The sequence below is a fragment of the Epinephelus fuscoguttatus genome, linkage group LG12, assembly GCF_011397635.1.
Source record: "Epinephelus fuscoguttatus linkage group LG12, E.fuscoguttatus.final_Chr_v1".
NCBI classification, from domain to species: domain Eukaryota; kingdom Metazoa; phylum Chordata; class Actinopteri; order Perciformes; family Serranidae; genus Epinephelus; species Epinephelus fuscoguttatus.
In genome coordinates, this window is record NC_064763.1 from 32,141,076 (window position 1) to 32,163,414 (window position 22,339).

The window sequence follows — 22,339 nt, forward strand, 5'->3', positions numbered from 1 at the left end:
TGACTTGAGTCAAGTCATATGACTCGAGTCTTCCATCCTCTGGTTGTTGCAGTCACTGCATCCATACCTTGCTCCTGTTCTGCTCCTTGTATACTGCACCATGTTGTATATACAATAATACAATGTTAACAATCAATACATCTTAAATTACAGATCAGTCTCACCCTACCTGTTAAATTGGTACATTGTGAGTCCTGATATTTTTACAGCTTTAAGTTTAATTGGCCTTTTTTCCCCCCACAGCTGACCTTTTGACTTGTCATAGCCAGTAATGCACAGGTGCAATTAATACAGTTAATGATGGCTCAGTTCAGCAGTTGGTCAGAGAGTGAGCAGACACAGAGGCAGAGCCCTGAAACTGAAGTTAAACAGAGTACAGTCCTGGTTAATATTATAAATTATACTGTGGTTTTCCTGCTATGTTATGTCAGACTCTCTGCTGTAGTTAGTATCCACTGTCACCATAGCAACATAGGTCGCACTTTTGACACAGGCGCAAGTTATGGCGCATACTGTGACGTCGGCTACCTATAACTCCGTTTATCTTCGTTTATCTCAGTTTACATGCAAACGCACAACCGGAGTTTCCAAAATCTCCACTCTGGCTGGAGTTTTTAGAAAAACACGTTTTCAGAGGAGAAATCTCCGTTTGCGTGTAAACGAAGGGCACAAACTAAGGAAGATGTCTCCGTTTATCCTTAGCCTCTAAGCCTGCTAAAATTTAACTGAAGAAATCACACCAGTCAGGTTTAATTAAATCAATCCTGTGCTTATATTTGGGAAAATAATCATATACATTATGCATTATAATACAAGCTTTCACAATGATTCAAAATATCAAAAAAGTGCAAAATAAGCAAAGCAGCAAACACCAGTTTAAGGTACAGTGGAAAAGACACATTACAGTCTTAACAACATCTGATGTTACCGTAGAGCCTGTGGTCGGTGGATTTAAAATAAATTAAACATTGAGTTTAGTGGTCACATTATTAAGACAGTCCGGCACTCACAGTCAAGTGACTGCAATGTTCCCACTGTGGGTGTTACATACTGTGAAAATGAATCTTTTTTCAGTGTTAATCTCAGGTTTAGTGTTGATCTATATAGTCCAGAGATGCAGCTGCATGAATCTGATGTACCTTTTGTCACTTGAAAGCTGAGTGTCAACGTCTGACTGTCCAAAAAAAGTTTCACCATTGAGATGACTATTGTCCAACATTGTGTTTCATATCTAAATTTTTGATTTTTACATATTCACAGTTAACTACAAATCTGTCACATACTGTATCTGCCCTTCAGAGATAAACCATCAGCACATGATGGTGGTAAAGTGGCAGTGTTTTCATAACCACTTTTCACACTTTGCTTGAAAGCTGCTCGACTGTTAACAGTGTCAAGAAAATCCGACTGGGCAGTTTTAAAACCAGGCAGTTTTTTTTCCATAATGTTCCCTCATTAATTCAGCTCTCCAAATTGAAAATCTATAATTCACGTAGTAATCCACAATGTAACTGTAATAGTTTAGCTGGCAATTAAAGTTCTACACTACTGTATTTACAGTTACTAGCTAACACTGAGCACGGTTCCCTGTTGGTGTGTAATAGCAGTACAAGCAGAAATAAAGCAGCAGGCATGTGCAGTGATCTGTCCATGCAGAGCAGCAAACTAACAGACTTAAAGTTTGTCTCGTGTCAGTGGTAATAACAGCTGTGGCAGAGGATGAGATTAGATCTGATGGAAGAGTTGCAGAATTATCACCAATAAAAATTAACAGATGCCAAAGGAAAAATATTGGAAAAAATAATAACACATTATCACCATCAACAGCAGCAAACATAAAGAATAAATACAAAAAATTACTAACATTTGAAATATGTGCAATTTATATATCAAACAAGCATTGGATTACAACAACCAGCTACGATAAGACTGCGTTAAGTACTGCAGGACTTTTCCACAGACCCAGATGGTTCATCTTGAGGACTTAAAGTTATTAATTACACCTGCACCTTTCCTGCCATGTCAACAAGGGTGTTTTCGCATATAATCCTTTTTAAACAAACCGAACTCGGTCCTCTTAAAGTGCACCAAAAAGTGGACCAACAGAAAAGGGACTCAGTTCTTTTTGTGTTCACATTGTGGATTCATTTGAAAGAGGACTCAGTTCTCTCTCTGGTCAACTTCAGCTCTGATGGGGTCTCAGTCGTCTTTCTGTTCACACTATAGCCTATATATATTGACATAGTTTTGCTTTTACTTTGATGTGGCACTGCAGTGTGATTATGAAGCCCCTCACTTTCAGATTAACTTAATATTGGAGGAAACCCTTAGCGTTTCTATGCTGTAGACTGTTGCTGTTTGATGTATTCTACATTCCACATCTGGACATGTGCAGTATCTTCCCTGGACCAATCTATTCCTTGTCCTGCATCCTTACAAGCATTACAGGCCGACATGGTTTCGTATGATCTAGAGCGCTGAATACAATGGGAAAGAGCAAAGTGAACCTGGAGCGCTTTGTGTTCACAAGGCACAGGTTAAGTGAACCGCACCGCAGACTTGAAGTGAACCGAATTTACACCACCCCACGAGGTGGTCTGACTTTGATTCTCTTCAGAGGGGTCTGAGTTCTCTTGGAGTGTTCACATATGCCCAAAAAATGCTGAGTCACAGCTCTGAGTCTGCTTAGAGGGCTGAAAAGGATCAAGTATGAAAACACTCTAAATGTCGATAGAGGGTATGCAATGACATTTTCAAAAAAAAAACACAGTGTCTGTTATGACCTTGACTGAATATCGCCACACTTCTTTTCTTGCCTTTTTTTCTGTCATGTGTCTGCAGATACTTTGCTTTTACCACTAAGAGGTGGAGTAACCATGGCCATTTTGACATTCAATAACATCACATGCATACCATCTGGTGATGTAGCTGGCTGCTGTAGAAAAGAAGAGAGGGCTGAAATTCCTTAAAAACGATGACACCAAGGTAAAGCTATACTCCAGAACTGACTGTTGTACAAAAAGAAGCCACAATAATTAGCTGAGCTGTTTGGCACATGAACAGTTATGATATGTTAGTAGGCATATGCATGATTTCTGTCATATTTCATAAGAAAATAGAAATGATAAAACTTGAAGTCCAACAAAAGTCCTTTCTGTACGTATGAATAAAAGTTTGACGTTTCAAAGTCCAAATAATCAACTGCGTTACTGCTGGGAAAAAAAGAGGTTCCACATATGTGCTTTGCATTGTTACAGTCTTCTGAGGTTCATCCTGTAGTTTACAGCCTTCTGAGGTGAGAGTGTCACAGTAGTTTGAAGAGTAAAATACGCGGTTGATGTGCTTCAATCTGATGATCTGCTGAACATCTCGGCAGAGTCAGATTCCCCGTTTCAGTCAGGAAGTTGATGGAATACCTCTGTGTCCTCTATCCTCTGTTCTGGTTGGCTCTTAGCAGGTCTCTCCCAGAATCCTGTGCAGGTCCTCAGGTAGAACACGCCCTTCTTCCCCACGGCTTATATTCCTCACCATCCTATGATTACACACACGGAAACACAGACACACAAAAAAGTGACAGCTCAGTATTTTCATCTCTAGTCTGTATTTAAAATTGTCTGTGATCAACATTTCTGAAACAAGCATATTATTTTACCACATTCCTGACACTTCCTCATGCAGCAGTTGGATGACATCACCACAGTTAAAGATGATGTCATCAGCGCTGGCCATGCTGCTCTCTACCATGACCCTGTACCTGCCCGCCACCTGGAGCAGAGAAAAGACAAGTGAAACAGGAGAAAAGTGCATTCTGGTACTTTTCAACATGCATAACAGTCTTAAATGTAGATAGCCCTCATCCCAGAAGTATTTTGGTTTAGTCTGTGTTTGCCCACCAAGCTGTAGATCATCGGTGTATGGTTGCCAATGCAAGAGGACCACACGTCGGGAGACAAGTCAAGCTCATGCTGTATCCTCAGTTTCAGCAACCAATAGCATTTGTTGTGGGCTGTTAGTAGCTCCAAGGCTCAGTGTTCATATACTCCGCTTGGCGTAACAAATAATTTCTCCATTACTACATATGCCATGACCCTAATAGAATCTCACCAGGGGGGCGGGCTGATCCTCCTCATCTGAGTCGGATAAGTTGGAGAGGTCTGTAGCTGCACCCCAGTCCTCCAGGCCCTCACAGATTGCCACTGAGTGGGCAGGGACAGGCCAAGCTGTGGGCGACACGACAGCTGAGACAACTATAAAGGGAAGCACTACACTTTTTAATCATTAATATTCCAAGATCTACAGTATGTGTATGCACTGGCTGTCATGACAAAGATGCTTTTTAGTTCATCCAGAATGGCTGATTGATGGTAAATTTAATCAACTAAAGCATTACGTGCATGCTACGGTGACTGAGAAAGCTGAGTTCACAGCTGCAAAATCTGTCTTTTGACGTGACAGTGACGTAGTTAGAGGCAGGAAGAACTACAGGCTGTTTCAGCTTGGACTAGGCATTCCCTAGACTCCGCTCAAAAACAGAATTTCCTTGCTTTCTTTGTTTGTTTCCAAAGGCAAAAATGGCATTCAGTAATATAACTGCAGAGGATTTTATGGATGAGGATATATTTTACAATATCTTAGCTGGCTCAGATATTCAACTGTATTTATTTGAGCCACAGTATATGGCTGAAGGCTGGTGGGGATCCTCCAGAATTTGAGCTGCAGAGAGCAAACACAGACTGACAGTTCCTTTGCTCAAATTGCCCTCTGATGCCAACAGAAACTGAATCATTCTGCTGCAATGAATCTCACTGTGAGCAGTTTTTGTTTGATGCTGTTGCCAATGCCAACCCTGACAAAGCCTGTGCGTTATATTACTTTGCATGAAAGTTTTACTCCCCAATTTGACAGAGGTGTGCTGGAGACCTTCTTCAGGATCCTGAGGATAAACTGGAAAAGACCAGCAGGGCAAAGAGAGCAGACGACTACTGAGTATTTTCATCACCTAACACTATTATAAGCTGTTTTGTTGAGTTGCTTCTTAGAAAAAATGTTCTTAGTAATTTAAGTTGAGCTTTTATTGTGAAAAGAAAAACAGAAGGAGTGAATTCGTAATGGGCTGCAATGGGCAATGTAAAAAATTGAGCATAGCATTAGTTCAGGCAGCACACCATGTCAAGCTCAGCTCACATCCCAGCTACATCAGCTAATCTCAAACAGCCACTCAACAGCAGCTGATTGACGGAAGGGAGTCAGCTGATAGATCACATGATTCCTTTCTATTCAGGGCGCCCTGTTTAAACTGCTCTGGCCTGCCTACTGTTGCTGCTTCCTCTGCAAGCCGCTTTGCAACCTGTCTCCACCCCAGCTCCTCCTTTTTATGTAGTGTCTGACTTATCAGTGACATTTGCTGCTGCTCTCTCTGCCTTAGGCTTTCCATGTAGGTGCATGGAAGGGCAGAGAGGTGTGCTCTCTCTGCCTTAGGTTTTCTCGTTCGCACATGGAAGGGCAGGAAGGTTTGCTCTCTCTGCCTTAGGGTTTTCTCGTTCGCACATGGAAGGGCAGAGAGGTGTGCTCTCTCTGCCTTAGGCTTTCCATGTAGGCGTGTGAAAGAGGTTTTCTGCATAAGCGCATGGAAAGGCAGAGAGGCCCCAGAACAGAATAACGCCATATATAATACTGCAAATGGAAGTAAGGTTTTCTTTGATGAGAACTAGCTTTCTCTGTCAGTACAGCACACACTGAGGAATTTATTGCTTCAGTTGGCTACATTTATGATCAATGCTGATTGGACATCCACATAAACGGTGGCAAATTTTCCCCTCAATATCTGGCCAAAGAAAGACCCATACAAAGCCAAGAGGTTTTCGTTAATTTCTCAAACATTAAGTCATAAGAAAAAACAATTTCTTTCAAGACATGAGTACTGTGTGTTCTACTTTGTGTGTAGTCAGTCTCAGCGACTCACTGCGTCGAGGTGAGTGAACCACGGGATCTGAGTGGGCGGGGCTGGTGTGTATGGACTCCTCCCCCCGGTACCTGTTGGAGTGGCTTGTTGCCGAGGAACTGTGAGGAACAGGGAGACACGCTGAGCAGCCTCCCACCGATGCTCCGCCCCACGACACACACATCTCTGATGCACTAAAACCACATTGCCATGGGAACAAGACACGACCATAACGAACAAAAACAAAAAAAAAACAACAACAACATCCACGGTGTCACAAAACGAGCTCATCCACATTCTGTTAATCAATACAGCATTCCGTCAAGTTCACAACCACATGTATTTCAGCGTCTGATTTCAAAGGATGTTTGAGTTTGGAACACAAATATCAATTATATCAGAGATCGCTGAAATATATGGAAATATCATTTGTAGTACACAGTATTCTGCACACATACCAGGCCTTGATTAAATAGCATTTGCAAATAATCCACAGTGTGGCTGTAAGTAGTAGATGGGTGGAGAAAAGAAAATTAAGATAGTCATAGGAATTTATTTGGAAGTCACTTTGTCTTAACACATTAAAGCCTACCCATCTGCTTGATAAAGTACAAACACTTAAATTACTTACAAATGCAATGTGACCACACCAAAATCATGTACACAAATCATTCAAAAAGTGACAAACACCCACAGTATCTCATCATCCATAAGCTGGAGTGATTAAAAAACCCAACGAGACAGTCTCTGAATAGGATTTTCCCATGCTATTTCCCATTCTTTGACAACTGCACTCTAAGTCTTTGCGAGTGCATTTACGGTAACACTTTACTTGAAGGTATGAGGGGTGACATGACACTGTCATAACTATGACATGACACGGTCATAAACATTATGTACATGTCATAAACGTTTATGACTGCTGTCATTAAGTGTCATTCAGTTTTTGTAATGACAAGTTGACATTGTTTGGGTTGTCTTGATTATGACAACTTGACATTAATCAAAGTGACATTACCAGAAGTTGTCTTTGTCATGACAAGTGGACATTAAATTTGTTTAGGATGTCCTTATTATGACAACTTGACATTAACCAGGATGACATTATCAGAAGATGTCTTTGTCATAACAACTTGACATTAACAAGAAATGGTAATGTCACTTTGATTAATGTCAAGTTAATGTCAATGAAGACAACCCAAACAATGTCAACTTGTCATTACAAAAATTGAATGACACTTAATGACAGCAGTCATAAATGTTTATGGCATGTACATAATGCTTATGACAAGTTCATGACAGTGTCATGTCATAGTTATGACAGTGTCATGTCACTCTTATGTAGATACCTTTAAGTAAAGTGTTACCGTATTTACTATAAGGATAAGTATTGCATTATTTTCTACTGTCAACAAACTCGTCAACGAAAAGACCAAAACCAAAAATGTGTTGGTCCTTCTCTCAGTGCTTTATGACTTCCCTAGCCCCAAGCCCATTGGGCCTAGCCCGGGAACCAGACGAATCTCTGAGCAATAGTTTTATTTTTCTAGCCCCCGTCCCATTCAGATTTCAGCAAACCAGGTCCTGGTCGAGTCAAACACATTTGCTTATCTAATATGAGGCATGTTTGATGTGATTACTGATGACTTGCAGAGCCTTACGCTTTACACAAAATATGTGATGATGTCATTTTTGGCTCATGCACCCCCACAACAGGGACATGACAGTGAGCACATACCTAGTTTAGTAAAGAAGAGTACTGATCAGGCATTGTGATGGAAAAAATTGCAACACTGGTGCACAGATACATTGATGCTACACCCACCACAGTTCATCTCTGCACACTGTAGTCTATTTACATTTGTCTGTCACCGTTAGTGCTATACATCACATGATTGGTTGCAGGGCTCTCCAATTGCATCCAGAGGCACTGTGATTTACAGCCGTTTATAACGCCCCTTTGGAAATTGAAAAGGGAAATGAGAGGTTCCAGATGAACTCACATTTGCATCGCCAGACTACATTTATCCCTACTGTAATATAAATCTTTAAAATGGGTCACAAATATACATTCATCTTTTTTAAAAACAGCTCAGTAATTTCAGCTGGGATTCTGCACTCAGGGAAAAAAACACTTTGGGCTGTTTGTATTTCTTTGAATCGATCACAGTCATCTTGGGCAGCGCTATGGCAGCCAATGACAGGCTAATATCCACAGTCTACATCCAGTGAGCCAGACCAATAAGCTTTATCAGACTTTGGACACACAAACAATACTTGTTAGGGGCATCAGCTGATTGTTGGTTTTGATCTTTTCATGGAATTTGTTGAAAAAGAAAAAAACACCATGGTCTTAAAATATTTGACACCCCCCCCAAAAAAAATTTGTACCAATGTTAATCATTTTCCTGCAAATGAGTCATTAGCAAGTTGTGTTGTTGAGGTTTCGAAGACCCAACCATTCATCACATTTACAACATGCTAGCATGCTATCAGAAGACAAAACACTGGTATCTCCTACAAAAACTCCACAGACACACTCATCTCCAGCAACACTCTTTAAAGTTTCATGTTTGACACTATCCTAGAGAACCAACGATTGACAAACACCTGAGTAACAACTGTAAGCTCTTGGAAAACCTCTAACAATTTTCTCTGACCTACAGTTTGGCAGCTGTTTCTTTAAAGGCATACTGTGCAAGGATGCCTGTTACTGTTTGTGAGCACGCTCTCCAGCAAAACGGAAAGTAAAAGCCAACCCCACATTCACTCTCATTTGGCATTTCGCCTCACTACATTTGTGGGTTTTTTTGGCACTGTGTCACCTGGATTCCTACTGCTTACAGTCTGGTACCTGACTTTTTGTAAAGCCTTGACTCCACCTGAGCGCCTATAAACTTCCCCAGCACAGAAAATCATAAGAAAATAAGAAAATACAGACAGAGGGCAGAGTCTCTGTCGAAAAATACACCAACACACACTTGTAGTGGGTCATGAGTGATGGTTGAGAGGGGTTGCTGTAGTATGAGTGGAAAAATCCTGCACAGTATATCTTTCAGAAACATCTACCATGTACACATTTGCAGTATTTTCAGTGTATACGGCTCTCCGTGGTGCTGAAATTGTGCAGCGTGGCATTTCAGCACCATGGACAGTGTTAAAGCCATCTGTAGGACTTGGCAGTGAAGTCACGAAAACTGGGTTCTCAAGGGTAATGACAAAGACATGGATACACCACGTACACACACACTGCACACGAACATACTCATTCAGCAACCGTTGTTGATAAAAACAAGATATTGGCATGTGGGTGAAACTGAGTGGGTCTTTCAGGATTTTGATTGCTATTATTACCACTATAAGTGAAAGACCCTTTTCCTTCAAGTATCAAGTTTTAATCAATTTCTGATTAAAAGTGAGCTGTGCCATTCCACCACCACACATCAGGAGGTCATAAACGGACACAGAGGATGACAGGGAGGTCATGCAGAGAGAAATTACCTGTCAGAGAGGGGGTTGTCTGAAAGTGTAAGATAAGGCGCCTCATCTGAGAAAACAAGAAGGGACGAAGGACAAAGACATATTACATATGGGATAGTGAATCATCCCAACATCAATTTGGATTCCACCCCGAGACCTCAAACATCTGATATTCCTATGGAAATTACCTTTAAACTTAGCAGAACAGTAAAGAGCTGACAATGACAGAAGTTACATGATATAGCTGCAGTTCTATATCGCCTCTTCTCAGACATATCAGAGCTAAACTCAAGTTAAACAAAATAAAATCAGGCTCTTCAAAGAAAGTAGTGTACATATACAGCAGGGCTGCACAATATATGTTAGTTGAAATAGACTAAACTGCACTTTAAAATGTAACTGTTACTCTTTTTAGGTGCCTTTTGTGTTTAGTTCAAGTTCAATTTGTCCAATAGAAGAATGTAAGTAAATTGTTTTACTTTAGCAGTATACTGAGCACTCTTCAATATCTGCTTATGGCAAGTATTATCGTTATTACGATACTTAACAGTGCTAGTGCACACTATATATTTCCCTCATATCGTGCAGCACTAATGTAGAGGCGGCAAATTAATTATAGCAGTAATAGAAACCTTGACGCATCTTCTGCTGGTTGGTGAGAATTTTTCGAAGCTCTGTCAGCCAGGCAACTTTGATCTCAAGAGTGGGAGCCTAGACACACACACACACACACACACACACACACACACACAGACCATAACACAAAAAGGTTTGATTCAATGACCTAAAAGTACATGACACATAAAATACTAAAAGAAGAGATAGAAAATACCTGAACTATGTACACCACTTCTCTGCCACTGTACCAGATTTCAAATTTCTTCACATCTCCTTTCACATTTTCTGTGATTCCCACTGCACTCATCTACAGGAAGAGAGAAGACATTACATTTCCCTATTACCTCGACACTGTTACAGTATTTTTATTAGAACCAATAATATGCAATAAAAACATAAAGGAAGGATTCATTGTAAGGCTGCTGAGTTGGACTGCATTAGGTGGAGCTAATACAATGAGTGCATTATATTGAATTGTTACTCTGAGGCAGGATTTGAAGCTGTAGAAGGGCGTCCTGTCGTGAGCGTCGTCATCCCTGCGCTTGCAGAAGAGCAGGGCGAGGTCATAGAGGAAGAGGTGTCTCTGCATGGGTTTGAACCTGGCCAGCTCCTTCATGCGCACCGCTGCCCTCTTATGGCTGATCCACACGCTGAAGCTGCCCTGCAACACCACTCGGCCCAGCTGGCTGAGGTCGCCCTGAGATGGACATATGGACAGACGGACAGATGGACCGACAGGTGGACAGAGAAGAAAGGAACAGAGATGAACTGCACCAACAAGTGAGAGATTCACTGCTTTATAGTAACGTTTGAGATACACAAAGTAGTTCCACACATTGTATGGACTATATTTGTAAGTATGAATTAATTTACAGTAAAATCTAGCAATCTGATTCAAGATGATACTTAAGTGTACGAGCAATTATACAGATTTGCAACAAAATAAGCTTTTTTTTTTTCTTTTTTATTTTGTGATACACCTTGTGAATTTGGATATGTTTATGTACAGGAGATGTACAAGCACTTTATATACAATTTTATTATTATTTTTTTTTTAAAGACAGAAAAAACAGGTCATACTGGCTCAGAAGAAGAATTGAAAGGAGTGACACAGTAATATTTTAACTTTTGCTGCTGATAAATTCATCATGGTAAATAGTAATAATTTCTATTTTCTGATCAGAGTAAACCATAAAATTCCTAACTGAATGATGTTTTAATGAATCAATGTCAGCACAATGAATACTAAACACAACCAGATAATTGGAATTTTTCCACAAACATCAAACTTTTTAGTCTAATTTAATGGTTCATTTAATTAATGCCTGAGGTAATAGAGAGTGGGAGTCAATGGGAAATATGATGATGCATAGTATGCAAGTATTGGACCACTTTATATTAAGACATAATTATGTCATACATCTGGCATCCACTGTCCACTCTGTTGTATCTATTGGTTTGACTGGTTGGTACCTGATATCCAGTGATGGCTATCTGATGCATGGAGTCGTTGACAGACTTAAGCAGCTCCAGCATGGAGTGCAGAGCCTCCTGGAGTTCACAGCGGTAATGTTCCTCTGTACAGTGTTTCAGTAGCTCCTGAACAGAGACAGAGACACAGGCAGACAGGTCAGTGCTTTTCAGTTTATCTAATCTAGTCAGTCTCCATGAACGTCTGCTTACACAAATTAGTTTTGTCTGGGGGATTGGCCTTCATGTTGTCAATTTGTCTCCGTGCCTGTTTAAGATGTCTACCTGTGTCCTCATAAGTGTGGGCACTTTGCTGTTGGTATAACTGTCTTGATTGCTTGGCTCTTTTAACCATCATCTCTTTGTCCATTCATCAGTCTGAATGTTTTTTTCCGAACAAGACCTATTACAGTGCAGACTGACCTGACCATGATCACGTGAATCTGTGGAAGGCGAGGTCAGCTGGTAGTCAGTCCACTGATTAGATCCAGAGTGAAATATCTCAGCAACTGTTAGATGGATTGCCAGGACATTTGCTTCAGACATTCATGTCCCCCTAATTTTGGTTTCCTCTAGTGCCACCATCGGGTCAAACTAAGGTCAAAAAGGTAAAAACTGCCAAATTAATATTTTCATATGGTGGGGTTTTATTTGGTTCAATTTATAGGGGCTTTACTGACACGGGAAACATGTTTACATCGCCAAAGCAAGTGTGAAATAAAAACAAAAACTGTATGCACAGTGGGTAAAGATCTACTAGAATCTGGTTTATATAAATGTCACTCCTGACGGGTACACCTCAGATACACCCACCATACAAGAGAAAACATACCTCAAAGCCTGTTTCACAACATTTCAAGGAAACGTGTCGCTCAGCCTAGAAACTGTAGCAAAACAGTGCACACCGTTTTGACACTTAACGTGCCCCAGACCTTTGACATGCAAATGAACTTTGCAGCAAAGATGCAGAGTTTGACTGGAGACATACTTGCTTTTTTATCCACAAGGATGCTCAGACAACCGGCTGCATCGTGACCAGAATTGTTCCCAAACTTGCTAATGTACTACTTGAGGGCACACCAGAGAAGTCAGATCATACAGAACTTCCAGATGTACACAGTGCAAGCAACAAAGATGGCAACACTCGAGGAGGTTATATTGGTAAATCTGAGATCAAGGCAGAAAAGCAACAGCGACGTAAATTTATGTACATGTCAGGCCCCTCAATCACGCTTGTCTTGTCAATGGTATGTTTCTCACACCGCCCCCACCAGTCATGTGCATGTTGCACTTTGCGTACATGTAGCAGTAATTTCTGAGAAAGCGCACAACTATGGCTCCAAATGGACGCAGAATACGCGAGGCAGCCATCATGCACACATGACTGGGTAACTAAAACCAAGTACATCTCTGTCTTAAGTGTGCCACATCTCTGCTTACTCTCAACATGACTAATACTACTTTTCAAGAGTCACTGAGTCACTCTGCTTGACACAATTTTGCTTTCATACAGCAAAATCTTATCATTCTGCAAAAAAAGACTGAAATGATGCACATCTCAAAACAACTGGCCTTTATGATAACACCTAATAACAAAATCTTTTAAATGTGCATTTCTGCTACTCTATCACTAACTGACTCAGATGCTCAGATGCTCAGATGTACAGAACCTTGAGTAGCAGCTGGTACTTGGTGAGGCGCTGGACTGGTTTCAGGAGGTAAGAGTCCAGACCCAGCTTGTGGTCCAGCTTCTTCTGACACTCCTGCGGAGAGAGAGATTTTGCTGTAATACACAGAGCATGATTGGAAAACATGAATTTGTTCAAAATATAGGAAACACAACAACTATACATGCAAACATCTCAAGATCATGCTTTCTATCAACACTCATCCAAATGACCATCAATATGAGACAATGAGTGGATGAAGTTAAATATTCAGTATGTAAATACCTGAAAAAAGGGCGAATCAGAGCACTGTCTCCATAGCAACTCAGATCGAGGCTTGTTTTGGCAGTAACGCTCGTACACCTGGAACTTCTCTTTCTGCTCACACACACATACACACACACAAATGTACAATTAGATACATTATGCTGTATCACTTCACATGAAGTTCCAGTGTTTCTCCTCATGTTCCCTCACCCGCTTCAGGAAACAAGCCCCCACCCGCTCTGGCGTCTCCAGGCAACCCTGCAGATCCTGAAGAAAGATCCTGAGTGGAGAATCCAAGAGGAAAATGAACGGAAATTGGATTGAAAAGAGAGGAGGGGACAACTCAGTGACAGCTTGTGTGTGTGTGTGTGTGTGTGTGTGTGTGTGTGTGTCTTGCCTGCTGTGAAACTGGTAAATCTCTGGCATGTTGCCAAACAGAACGTCCTTCTGGCTACGTAGAGCTGAGGGAAGAAGATTAGACATGGATGGGTCCTCCATTTCTGCCCTGTAGCCCTGATAAGAGGAGAGGAGAGGACAAAGGAGATGACAACAGTAGTAATAATAAAAAAAGGGCAGGAGGACTTGATAGGAAACAGGAAGTACAAAATAACAAAAAGTATTTATACAACAATGCGGATTCAAATTCAGCCAAGTAGCCTATATATGTATATATTCTTCTTCATACCCTCCATTGCTCTGCACTTTAAATTATCCAACAAAAGGAAAGAAAAAGCAACTTACCAGAAGGACAGAGAGCAGCTCGTCCACATAGATCCTCTCTGTAGCTATGAGTTCCTTCATAATATGACTAGAAGGTGTAAGAATGAGAGAAAAAGAGAGAAAAACTCAATGCAAATCAAAACAAAAGTCTTAATGCTGCTGTGCAAACTCTGACCTTGGCACAAAAAGTTAAGAGAGGCTCATGTATGGGTCACACCAGCCTGTTCTCATCTCCAGGTCGTCAAATACCCACACCCTCGGATTGTGATATCAACCCTGGAAGCTCCCTTTAATGTCTTTATGCACCAGGCTTTTCAGCAAGCTCCCATGGTAACCCATTGCAGCAATACTTGACACTGTGACGTAGTACTGTGGTTTCCAACTGGTTCAGCCACAGGGTACAGATTCCTCCTCAGTCATCCACACAGTTAAATACATTCAGCGTCACACTTGTGTTTGGCCATGTCATCGAAGTAGTTTGCTGTCTCTGTCAAGTAGCTGTCTGGTACTCTGGTAGTCTCACTGTACGGCAGGAAATGGCACTTCAGAATAAAAGCTCTGTGCCAGAAATTCACTGTACTTTAAAATAAAGTGTGTTTTCCACAAACGACACATCTGCAAGTCACTTGCAGTCCATTCAGAATGGACCAATGACCCACTTTTGGACCACAACTCACCAGTTGGAAACCACTGACGTAGTATAAGGAGGAAGAAAAGTCTGTGAAGGGCAGGAGGATGGGTCAAACAAAAGTATGACTTTCACCCAGGAGATCACAGTTTGTGTCCCGTGTGAAACCAAAAGTCCATATTGTTTTATCGTAGTGCTACATAATTGACACACAGTTGTAGCACACTGACATTCACGCAACGTAGGCTATTTACATTACGGTATGTTATTGTTACAAATGTTCTTACTTTATACCAAAAATGATCTTTTTTCTAAACCTAACAGAGTAGTTTGGTTGCCTAAAACCTAACTTTGAGCATTTCACAACATCAACCACATGTTACGCTGTTTCAACTGTGTGTCACATACGCTACAGGATGCCCTGTGTGTCGCTATGAGACGCTGAGGGGCGTAACCAAGCGTCTATATTTGACAACCTGGAAATGTCAATGTTTTTGTAACAAACACACATGCACACACAGCTTAATACACAAACAGTGCAAGGTTAGAGTCCCAGGTCAAGCTCAAGCAGAAGGATCATGTGTGAGAGGTGAAACATTGCGTACCGTGTGACCTGCTCTGGATTGTCTTCTGCCTCTGAGTCTGTTTCAGTGGTGGAGCCGTACAGACAGCTACGGTTGCCCTGGAAATCATGCATTACCTCGATCTGACAAAACACACATGAAACAAGTATCTCAGCTTGGGGCCTTGGACAGCTTTGTAAGACAAGTTCTGGCGTATTTTAAATCAGCGACATTATGTTGCCAACATTTGTTCATTAACACTACATGCATACACACACACCTTGCGCTGGCTGTTGTTCCTCTTCGCCGCTCTCTTGCCAGGAAGCAGGTCGAAGGAGAACTTGGAGTTCAGAACGTTAAAGTCTACACCTGTGGAGAGAATCACACAAATATGACTGCTGATGACGGTGCCCTAGGCAGCCACATGAGATATACAAGAGGAAAGAAAAATGGTATTAAATGTCCAATGTCGTGAGAAGGGAGTACTAGTGAAAGGAGAAGTCAGAGTTGTGCTTGTGAGGAGTGGAGTTCAGATGAATGTATCATAAAAATATCCAGATAGTGCACAGAAATATGTGTCAGAAAATATGGGCTGAGATATGGGGCAGTCGGAGGGGTCATACCATGTTTGGGAGAGAAGAGAGGTGACTTGCAGCGCTGTGCGGTCTGGTCAGGTTCAGGCCTGGGGGCCACCAGCTGAATCGGTCTGACCTGTACATCGGCCAGCTTCCTCAGACACTGCTCTCTGTTCTTGATCATAGACTGCACCGAGTTCAACTTCTCTGTTACCATGGATATTTGGGACTAGAAGGAAAGAAAGTAAAAGCTGAGGTGAACTGCTGATCATCTCTTTGAGTTTGTGTTCAGTAGTGGTGCGTTACCTGCAGCTGTGGGGTGAGTATGGCTTCAAACTCCAGGCTCACAATGTCCTGGCAGTTTTTTAGTGCGGACGGCGCCCTCTCCTGGTGGCAGCTCAGGTACTGCAGCGCCTCCTGAGCTCCCTCTCTGGTTTGGAACTTGTCCACCATTTGACTCGCCAGGAGATAGGCGCCCTCGTCACACCACCTTAGGGCCTTTGCACACACACAAAGATACACAAGGAAACACAAGGTTTAAGGCACATTATTTATATTTTAATTAGATCAAAAGAAAGAAAAAAGATTCATGTGATAAGATTTAACAATTGTACTTTTTAAGATTTTTTTCCACCTCTGTCAAATGTGAAACAAAACAAAAGCCTTTCAGTAGCACAAATCTAAGATGGAGGACTGATGGATATACATTTTTTGGCTATGCCCCCATTTGTTTTGTAATATTCTGATATCAAAACAAACATACAGCTTACACTATTTGTGCATCGTACTGAAACCTGCATGGAAAATATACAAAGTAGCAGAGCATGCACAGGCAAAAAGGTGAAGTGAAACACAAACACACAATTTAATTCAATGTTGTTTTTAAGTGCAATAATTCTGCTTTCTGTGCATAAGCTATGACTATACGTTTCATGTTAGCATTTTTACGTCTTCAAGGCGAAGCAGTAGGTCTCGTGCTCGGGCAAGCGAGGCCCGCTTGGCGCGTGTGGCATTGGTGATGACATCGCAGTAATGTCGCAGCTCGTTGCAGCGTTGGACGATGAGCGCCAGGGCGTAATGGTGGTTGGCAGCCAACTGGTGGCCGTGCAGGATCACCACCTGGGCTCGAGCCATCTCCTCCTGATTCACAAACACACACATGATGGTGTAAACTGATTTGGGCTTCATTTCCCCCACACATCCAAAGGGTGTTGTTTCCTGATGCAAGAAAACAATTACTGTGTGCAGAGCCTTAAACACTGTGTGCCATTGGACTTCATAAGTACGAGCTCATCACAACATTACAACTGCTCTAGCACTGTAGACAGACCCACAGCTTCCACAGTTACTCGCAGTGACAGAAGGTGGAACAAGGAGCATGCATGCATTGGTGAAAAATAATCCCAAACAACCCGTAAAGTGCTTTTTTCAGAAACTGAAAAAAAAGAGAAAGAGGAAGGACATGGTCTCTTCCTTCACACCACATCTCAAACTGTAATTGTTGTTTGACTTTGTGACCTGAGCGCGTGCGTCCAATATCTCCAGGTCCTTCAATAACTGTTCTGTCTGAACCACTGTGGTCCCCACAGGCGCAATGACCATCTCCTGCTCAGTGATCCTCTTCAGCACCTCCTCCATCTACACAAACACACACACACACACACACACACACACACACAGACAGTTAATCATCACAGCGGTGTAACATATAATCAGGGCTCATATAACAGACACCAATCATCGCACCTGCTGGAAACTCATTTCATAGTGCAGCAGCTGGTGGTACTGCTGCAGCTTCAGGTGGTGTTTCTCAAAGAAGCCGTCAAACGCCTCCTCCATGTCTCTGAGCTGAGCCAGGAGCCTGAAACACACAGACATTCACACAAGCTGCCTGCTGAGATAAAGGTTTAATAACATGTAAGCACCAAACTGAGAATATGTCTACTAAATCCTCTTGTCCATCCATCCTCCTAAACAAAACAACATCTGCTATTAAACTGAACTCTCATGCTGTGCTTCTCTCGTTCACTGGTGCTGTACCTCTGAACAGTGTCCATGTCTGATTTTAGGTCCCTCTCCTCCTCTGCGTCTCTCTTAGAGGCCTTAACAGTCTCCAGGTTGGACAGCAGCAGCCGTCCTTCTTTCAGGACGCCCCGTATATCATCCTGACATGACAACAAAAGACAAATGAAATCTAAGAAAAAAAGAATTACCGCCTCGTGATTATATGCCTTCATGAACCAGTGACATTGTGGTTACAGTTTGCATCCATGTCTGTCCAGACTCATATGTAGCCATGACAGTAGACAGTGCTTTAAATATGGATGTTGCTGCAAGGAAGCACATCAAATTTTAAAATGTGAATGCTTCACATACATCTTCAACCCAAGAGCAAAGAAGATATATATAATCATCACACTGGGGGCGGCTGTGAGTCAGAGGGTCGTCCACCAATCAGAAGATCGCGGTGCTTTAATCTCCAGCTCCTCCAGTCTGCATGTCAAAGTAACCTTGGGCAAGATACTGAACCCCAAATTGTACCCAATGGCTGTTCCATTGGTGTGTGAGTGCGTGTGAATGGTTACTGAGTAGCAGTACCATGTATGGTAGCCTCGGCCACCAGTGTGTGAATGTTTGTGTGAATGGGTGAATGTGACGCAGTGTAAAAGCGCTTTGAGTGGTCTGAAGATTAGAAAAGCACTCAAGAGCAGCCCATTTACAGTTTCAAGGTGGACACCCAAGATTAGCGTCACCAACTCAGTATCCGACCAAATGTCTTAACGCGTTGAATAATGGCCACAAAAGTGCTTTTGCAAAACATGATGATGTCACAGCAAAGTTGACCTTTGACTTTTTGAATATAAACTGTCATCATTTTATCCTATTAGAGATTTGTGTCAAATTTTGTCATAATCAGTATATGAATTCTCGAGTTATGGTCAAAAACATGTTTTTGAGGTCACAGTGGCCTTGACCTTTGACCACCAAAATTGAATCAGTTCATCATCAAATTCAAGTTGACTTTTGTGCCAGATTTGAAGAAATTCCCTCAATGCGTTCTTGACATATTACGTTCAGGAGAATGAGATCAATGCAAGGTCACAGTGACCTTGACCTTTAACCACTAAAATCTAATCAGTTCATCCTTAAGTCCAAGCCAACGTTTGTGCCAAATATGAAGAAATTTCCTCATGGTGCTCTTGTGATTTTGCGTTCACAAGAATAAGATAAACAAGGGTCACAGTGACCTTGACTATGACCACCAAAATCGAATTAGATCATTGCATCATTGAGTCAAAGTGAATGTTTCTGCCACATTTGAAGTAATTCTCTTGAGGCATAAAAACAGAGAACTCAAATACAAAAGCTGTCAGACACAGAGACAGAGAGTGAGAGAGGAAAGGGAGAAGAGACGGTGTCAACCTTCATCTGTCGGTATCGGTGTGTGTGTGAGTGCAGCAGGAACTCGATGGCATTAGCTTCGTCTGGAAGCTCAGTTTCAGATAGCTCTGATCCGAAGCCCTGCAGCAGCTGGGCGATCTCCTTCACTGTCACCGCAAAGGTCTCAATGGCCTGAAGACACACACACACACACACACACACACACACACAAAAAAAGACACACAAGCTGTTACTGATCGTTTTTAATTCACATGGTTTATCAAATTATGTAATTTTAGCCAAACAATAAATAAAGAGAACAAAAACACAGCCAGTAAAAGGGGTTCACTTCTTGTGTGGTTTTATTTTCAGTTGCAAAGACCTTTAGGAAGTGTGCAGCCTGTGCAATCGAAGCTTTAATCTCTATAGCTGTAACTTGCCATGCTCTGGGGGATAGCATCAGAGGTGCATACCGTGCGGAGGACGATCCAGTCACTTTGGCAGTACTCCACTTTCGCAGTGAAGTCTGATGTCAGGTGGTTTTCATCGATGTAGCGCAGCAGGTCACCAACTGAACGCAGCATCACCACCTAGAAACACAGCGCCACAGGGCATCCAATAAAACGACATCATGTTTCAACTTGTTTGTTGGCAGTGTGTAGTTAGTGAGCAGCAGAAAAGGACATCTACTGTTTATCAGATGGACAAGAAGATTGTCTGTAGTGCGGAGCAGATACAGGACTGTGCTGCATCAGATTAATAGTCTCCCACTCCTCAGTGCTCAGTTTTTAACCCCTTCTCACCGGCATCTTTAACAGGAAGTCATCCTGGCTGAAGCGGAAGCCCAGGTCAGTGCTTGAAGACGGACTCGGGGCAGAGCTTAACAAGCCAGAGGGGCGGAGCACCAAGACCAAATGTAGATTTCCTGGAAATGAGGTCTGAAAGAGGAAAGAGTGTAATATGTTATTCATTAACTCAGCTTCATAGTATTTTTATTAATTAAACACAACTAAAGTGTGGACTGGAAGAGGGGACAAAGGATGAGAGGAGAGTAGTGGTATCAAAAATGCATAAAGTCACAATTGTAAATCAGTCTCAGACCGCACGGCTCTGACTGCTCAGGATTTACTGAAGACCTAATTGTGATATACCATGAATTATTTATGTCAGCCTGGCAATGTGGTAAACTGGCTACTGTGAATTTATCCTCCGTTGCATCCCCCAGATGAGGCCAGGGGAGCACAAGATAAGAGGAGTCGGACATCAGTCTTAAGTGTTGACAGCTGAATGTTGTCAGTCGTGCAGTCTAGCAACGCTCAACACAGCATCAGCACCTCTCTGTGTCAATCTGGGAGGTCTATCTGTGTCTACAGCGCTTCAGCAGCTCTGACAGTCAGCTCCTCCGCCTGACGCTGCTGCCTCGTCACTCTTCTTCATGATGATCAACGTGCCCTCACTTTACCTTCACTCTGTAAACACAGAGCTGCTGTCATTATTATGTTTGTCATTATGTGCAGCGAAGAGCAAAGCACTAATCAAGTGATCTGGTGGTCACTCTCTCCGCACCTGCTGTCCAACCCATACATTCTCTACAGTGTTTGCTCATATCCAGTGGCTTCAGGTATTATTAACCATGAGGAGGACTTTTACTCTTCATATAAGCCTCTGAATGTGTTGTTGCTATTCATATACTGCTTTCACATTCCTCTCAGCTATAATGCACACAGTGTGATCTCACCAAACAAACAAAAGGCTCAGAACAGAGATCTTTTCCACTGTTTTCTAAGGCTGGTGACTTTATTATCCAAACACACCACCAGGCGACAGGTATTTTAGCACAGATGGGCTTGCTCTCTGGCAGTGACAAACAGCTCTCTGTCTTAAGGTGTGCTGTAATCATCACAACTAGTGATTTGAACCACAAGCTGCTGACCTGAGTGCAAATAAACACAGCCTTCTCTCCCATGCACCTACCTTCCTACAGCCTTAACACCCAAGTAAATAGTCATCCAAGTGTCAGTACAATCCTGGATATGTACTCATACAGCAGCCATGATGGATGTTATTGTATGATTGCAGAATTGTCAGAACATCTGCATTCCACAGCTGCATTTAGGGTCTGTGGGCATCAAGTATTTCACACATATTCCCATATCTGTTACATAAAAGCTGCATAACTTGAACACACTCCACAGCTCCAGTCTGCAGAGCCGAAGCTGGTATCTGTTCTGGACCTGCAGTTGCAGTCCAAACACACACACACAGAGACACACATACACACACACCAAACAAAACCCGTTTGTCATTGGCCTGTCCTGGTTCTCTACACACTCTTAACATTGAACAGCCGACTGAATCTTACCAGTCTCTGCACCGAGAGGCATGTTAAAATATGTGATGCAGTTTGCACTGTGCTAAGAGCATATCCCAACCTCTGTGTCGCAGTACTGAACTGTCTTTAAGAGAGGCTCCTCTAGCTCTCTGCTCCTCTCACTCTGCTGCAGTATCCTCGCCGCCCCGTTTGAAGCCTCCCACTCCCCACCTCCCGGCGGAGCTTACCGCGGCCCGGCGCAGACGGGGGAACCCCCGCAGCGGGTTGGACTCGGCCATGGCTTTCGGCGCTTCCCTGCTCTCCCCTGTTCTCCCCGAGCCCGGGAAGTCTGCAGCGGGACGTGTTGTCGGGAGCGAGCAGCCGCAGCGATGGCACGGTAACCTACACTGCAGTGTCCGGGCGGGCCGAGCAGCGCGCTGAGTGCGCACCTCAGCAGACGCACTCCTGCTGGAGACCAGGATGGTGGGGTGTCTTTCACCTACCTGACGTCAAAGCCAAAATAAGTTTGGTCGCCCCGCAGCAGCTCTGCACAAATGTCCACATTATTATATGTGAAAATTCAACACTAAATCATAATTAAATGTGATTTTTCATCTTATTAATATCCATTAGGGAGAACTACTCCCCTGCCTCACCCTGCTGTAAGACTATGCAAAATAAGCTGTCTTCATGTTTCTGAACTTATGTCTGATTACTA

At 42.5% G+C, this 22,339-nt stretch overlaps 1 protein-coding gene across 3 annotated transcripts; it reads right to left on the bottom strand.

Annotated features, from left to right (window-relative positions):
* Nucleotides 1-771: 771 nt before the first annotated feature.
* Nucleotides 772-22,111, bottom strand: LOC125898496 (proto-oncogene DBL). Of its 3 annotated transcripts, none has more exons than XM_049592305.1 (26): nt 21,870-22,110; nt 20,114-20,248; nt 19,784-19,900; nt 19,353-19,502; nt 17,970-18,094; nt 17,676-17,790; nt 17,448-17,567; nt 16,878-17,069; nt 16,236-16,427; nt 15,978-16,158; nt 15,635-15,723; nt 15,397-15,497; nt 14,185-14,251; nt 13,841-13,956; nt 13,654-13,723; nt 13,462-13,554; nt 13,180-13,272; nt 11,513-11,638; nt 10,521-10,736; nt 10,254-10,346; nt 10,054-10,132; nt 9,443-9,488; nt 5,963-6,135; nt 4,105-4,220; nt 3,653-3,765; nt 772-3,532 (listed from the first exon to the last, which is right to left on the bottom strand). In XM_049592305.1, the coding sequence occupies exons 1-26, from the start codon at nt 21,918-21,920 to the stop codon at nt 3,451-3,453; spliced, it is 3,051 nt and encodes a 1,016-aa protein (XP_049448262.1). In that variant the 5' UTR covers nt 21,921-22,110; the 3' UTR covers nt 772-3,450. The 3 variants fall into 3 exon arrangements, with proteins under 3 accessions (XP_049448262.1, XP_049448263.1, XP_049448264.1); XM_049592306.1 differs by having other exon boundaries at nt 5,963-6,060; nt 21,870-22,109; XM_049592307.1 differs by lacking the exons at nt 772-3,532; nt 3,653-3,765; nt 4,105-4,220; nt 5,963-6,135 and adding an exon at nt 7,503-7,899 and having other exon boundaries at nt 21,870-22,111.
* Between the last annotated feature and the right edge of the window lie 228 nt (nt 22,112-22,339).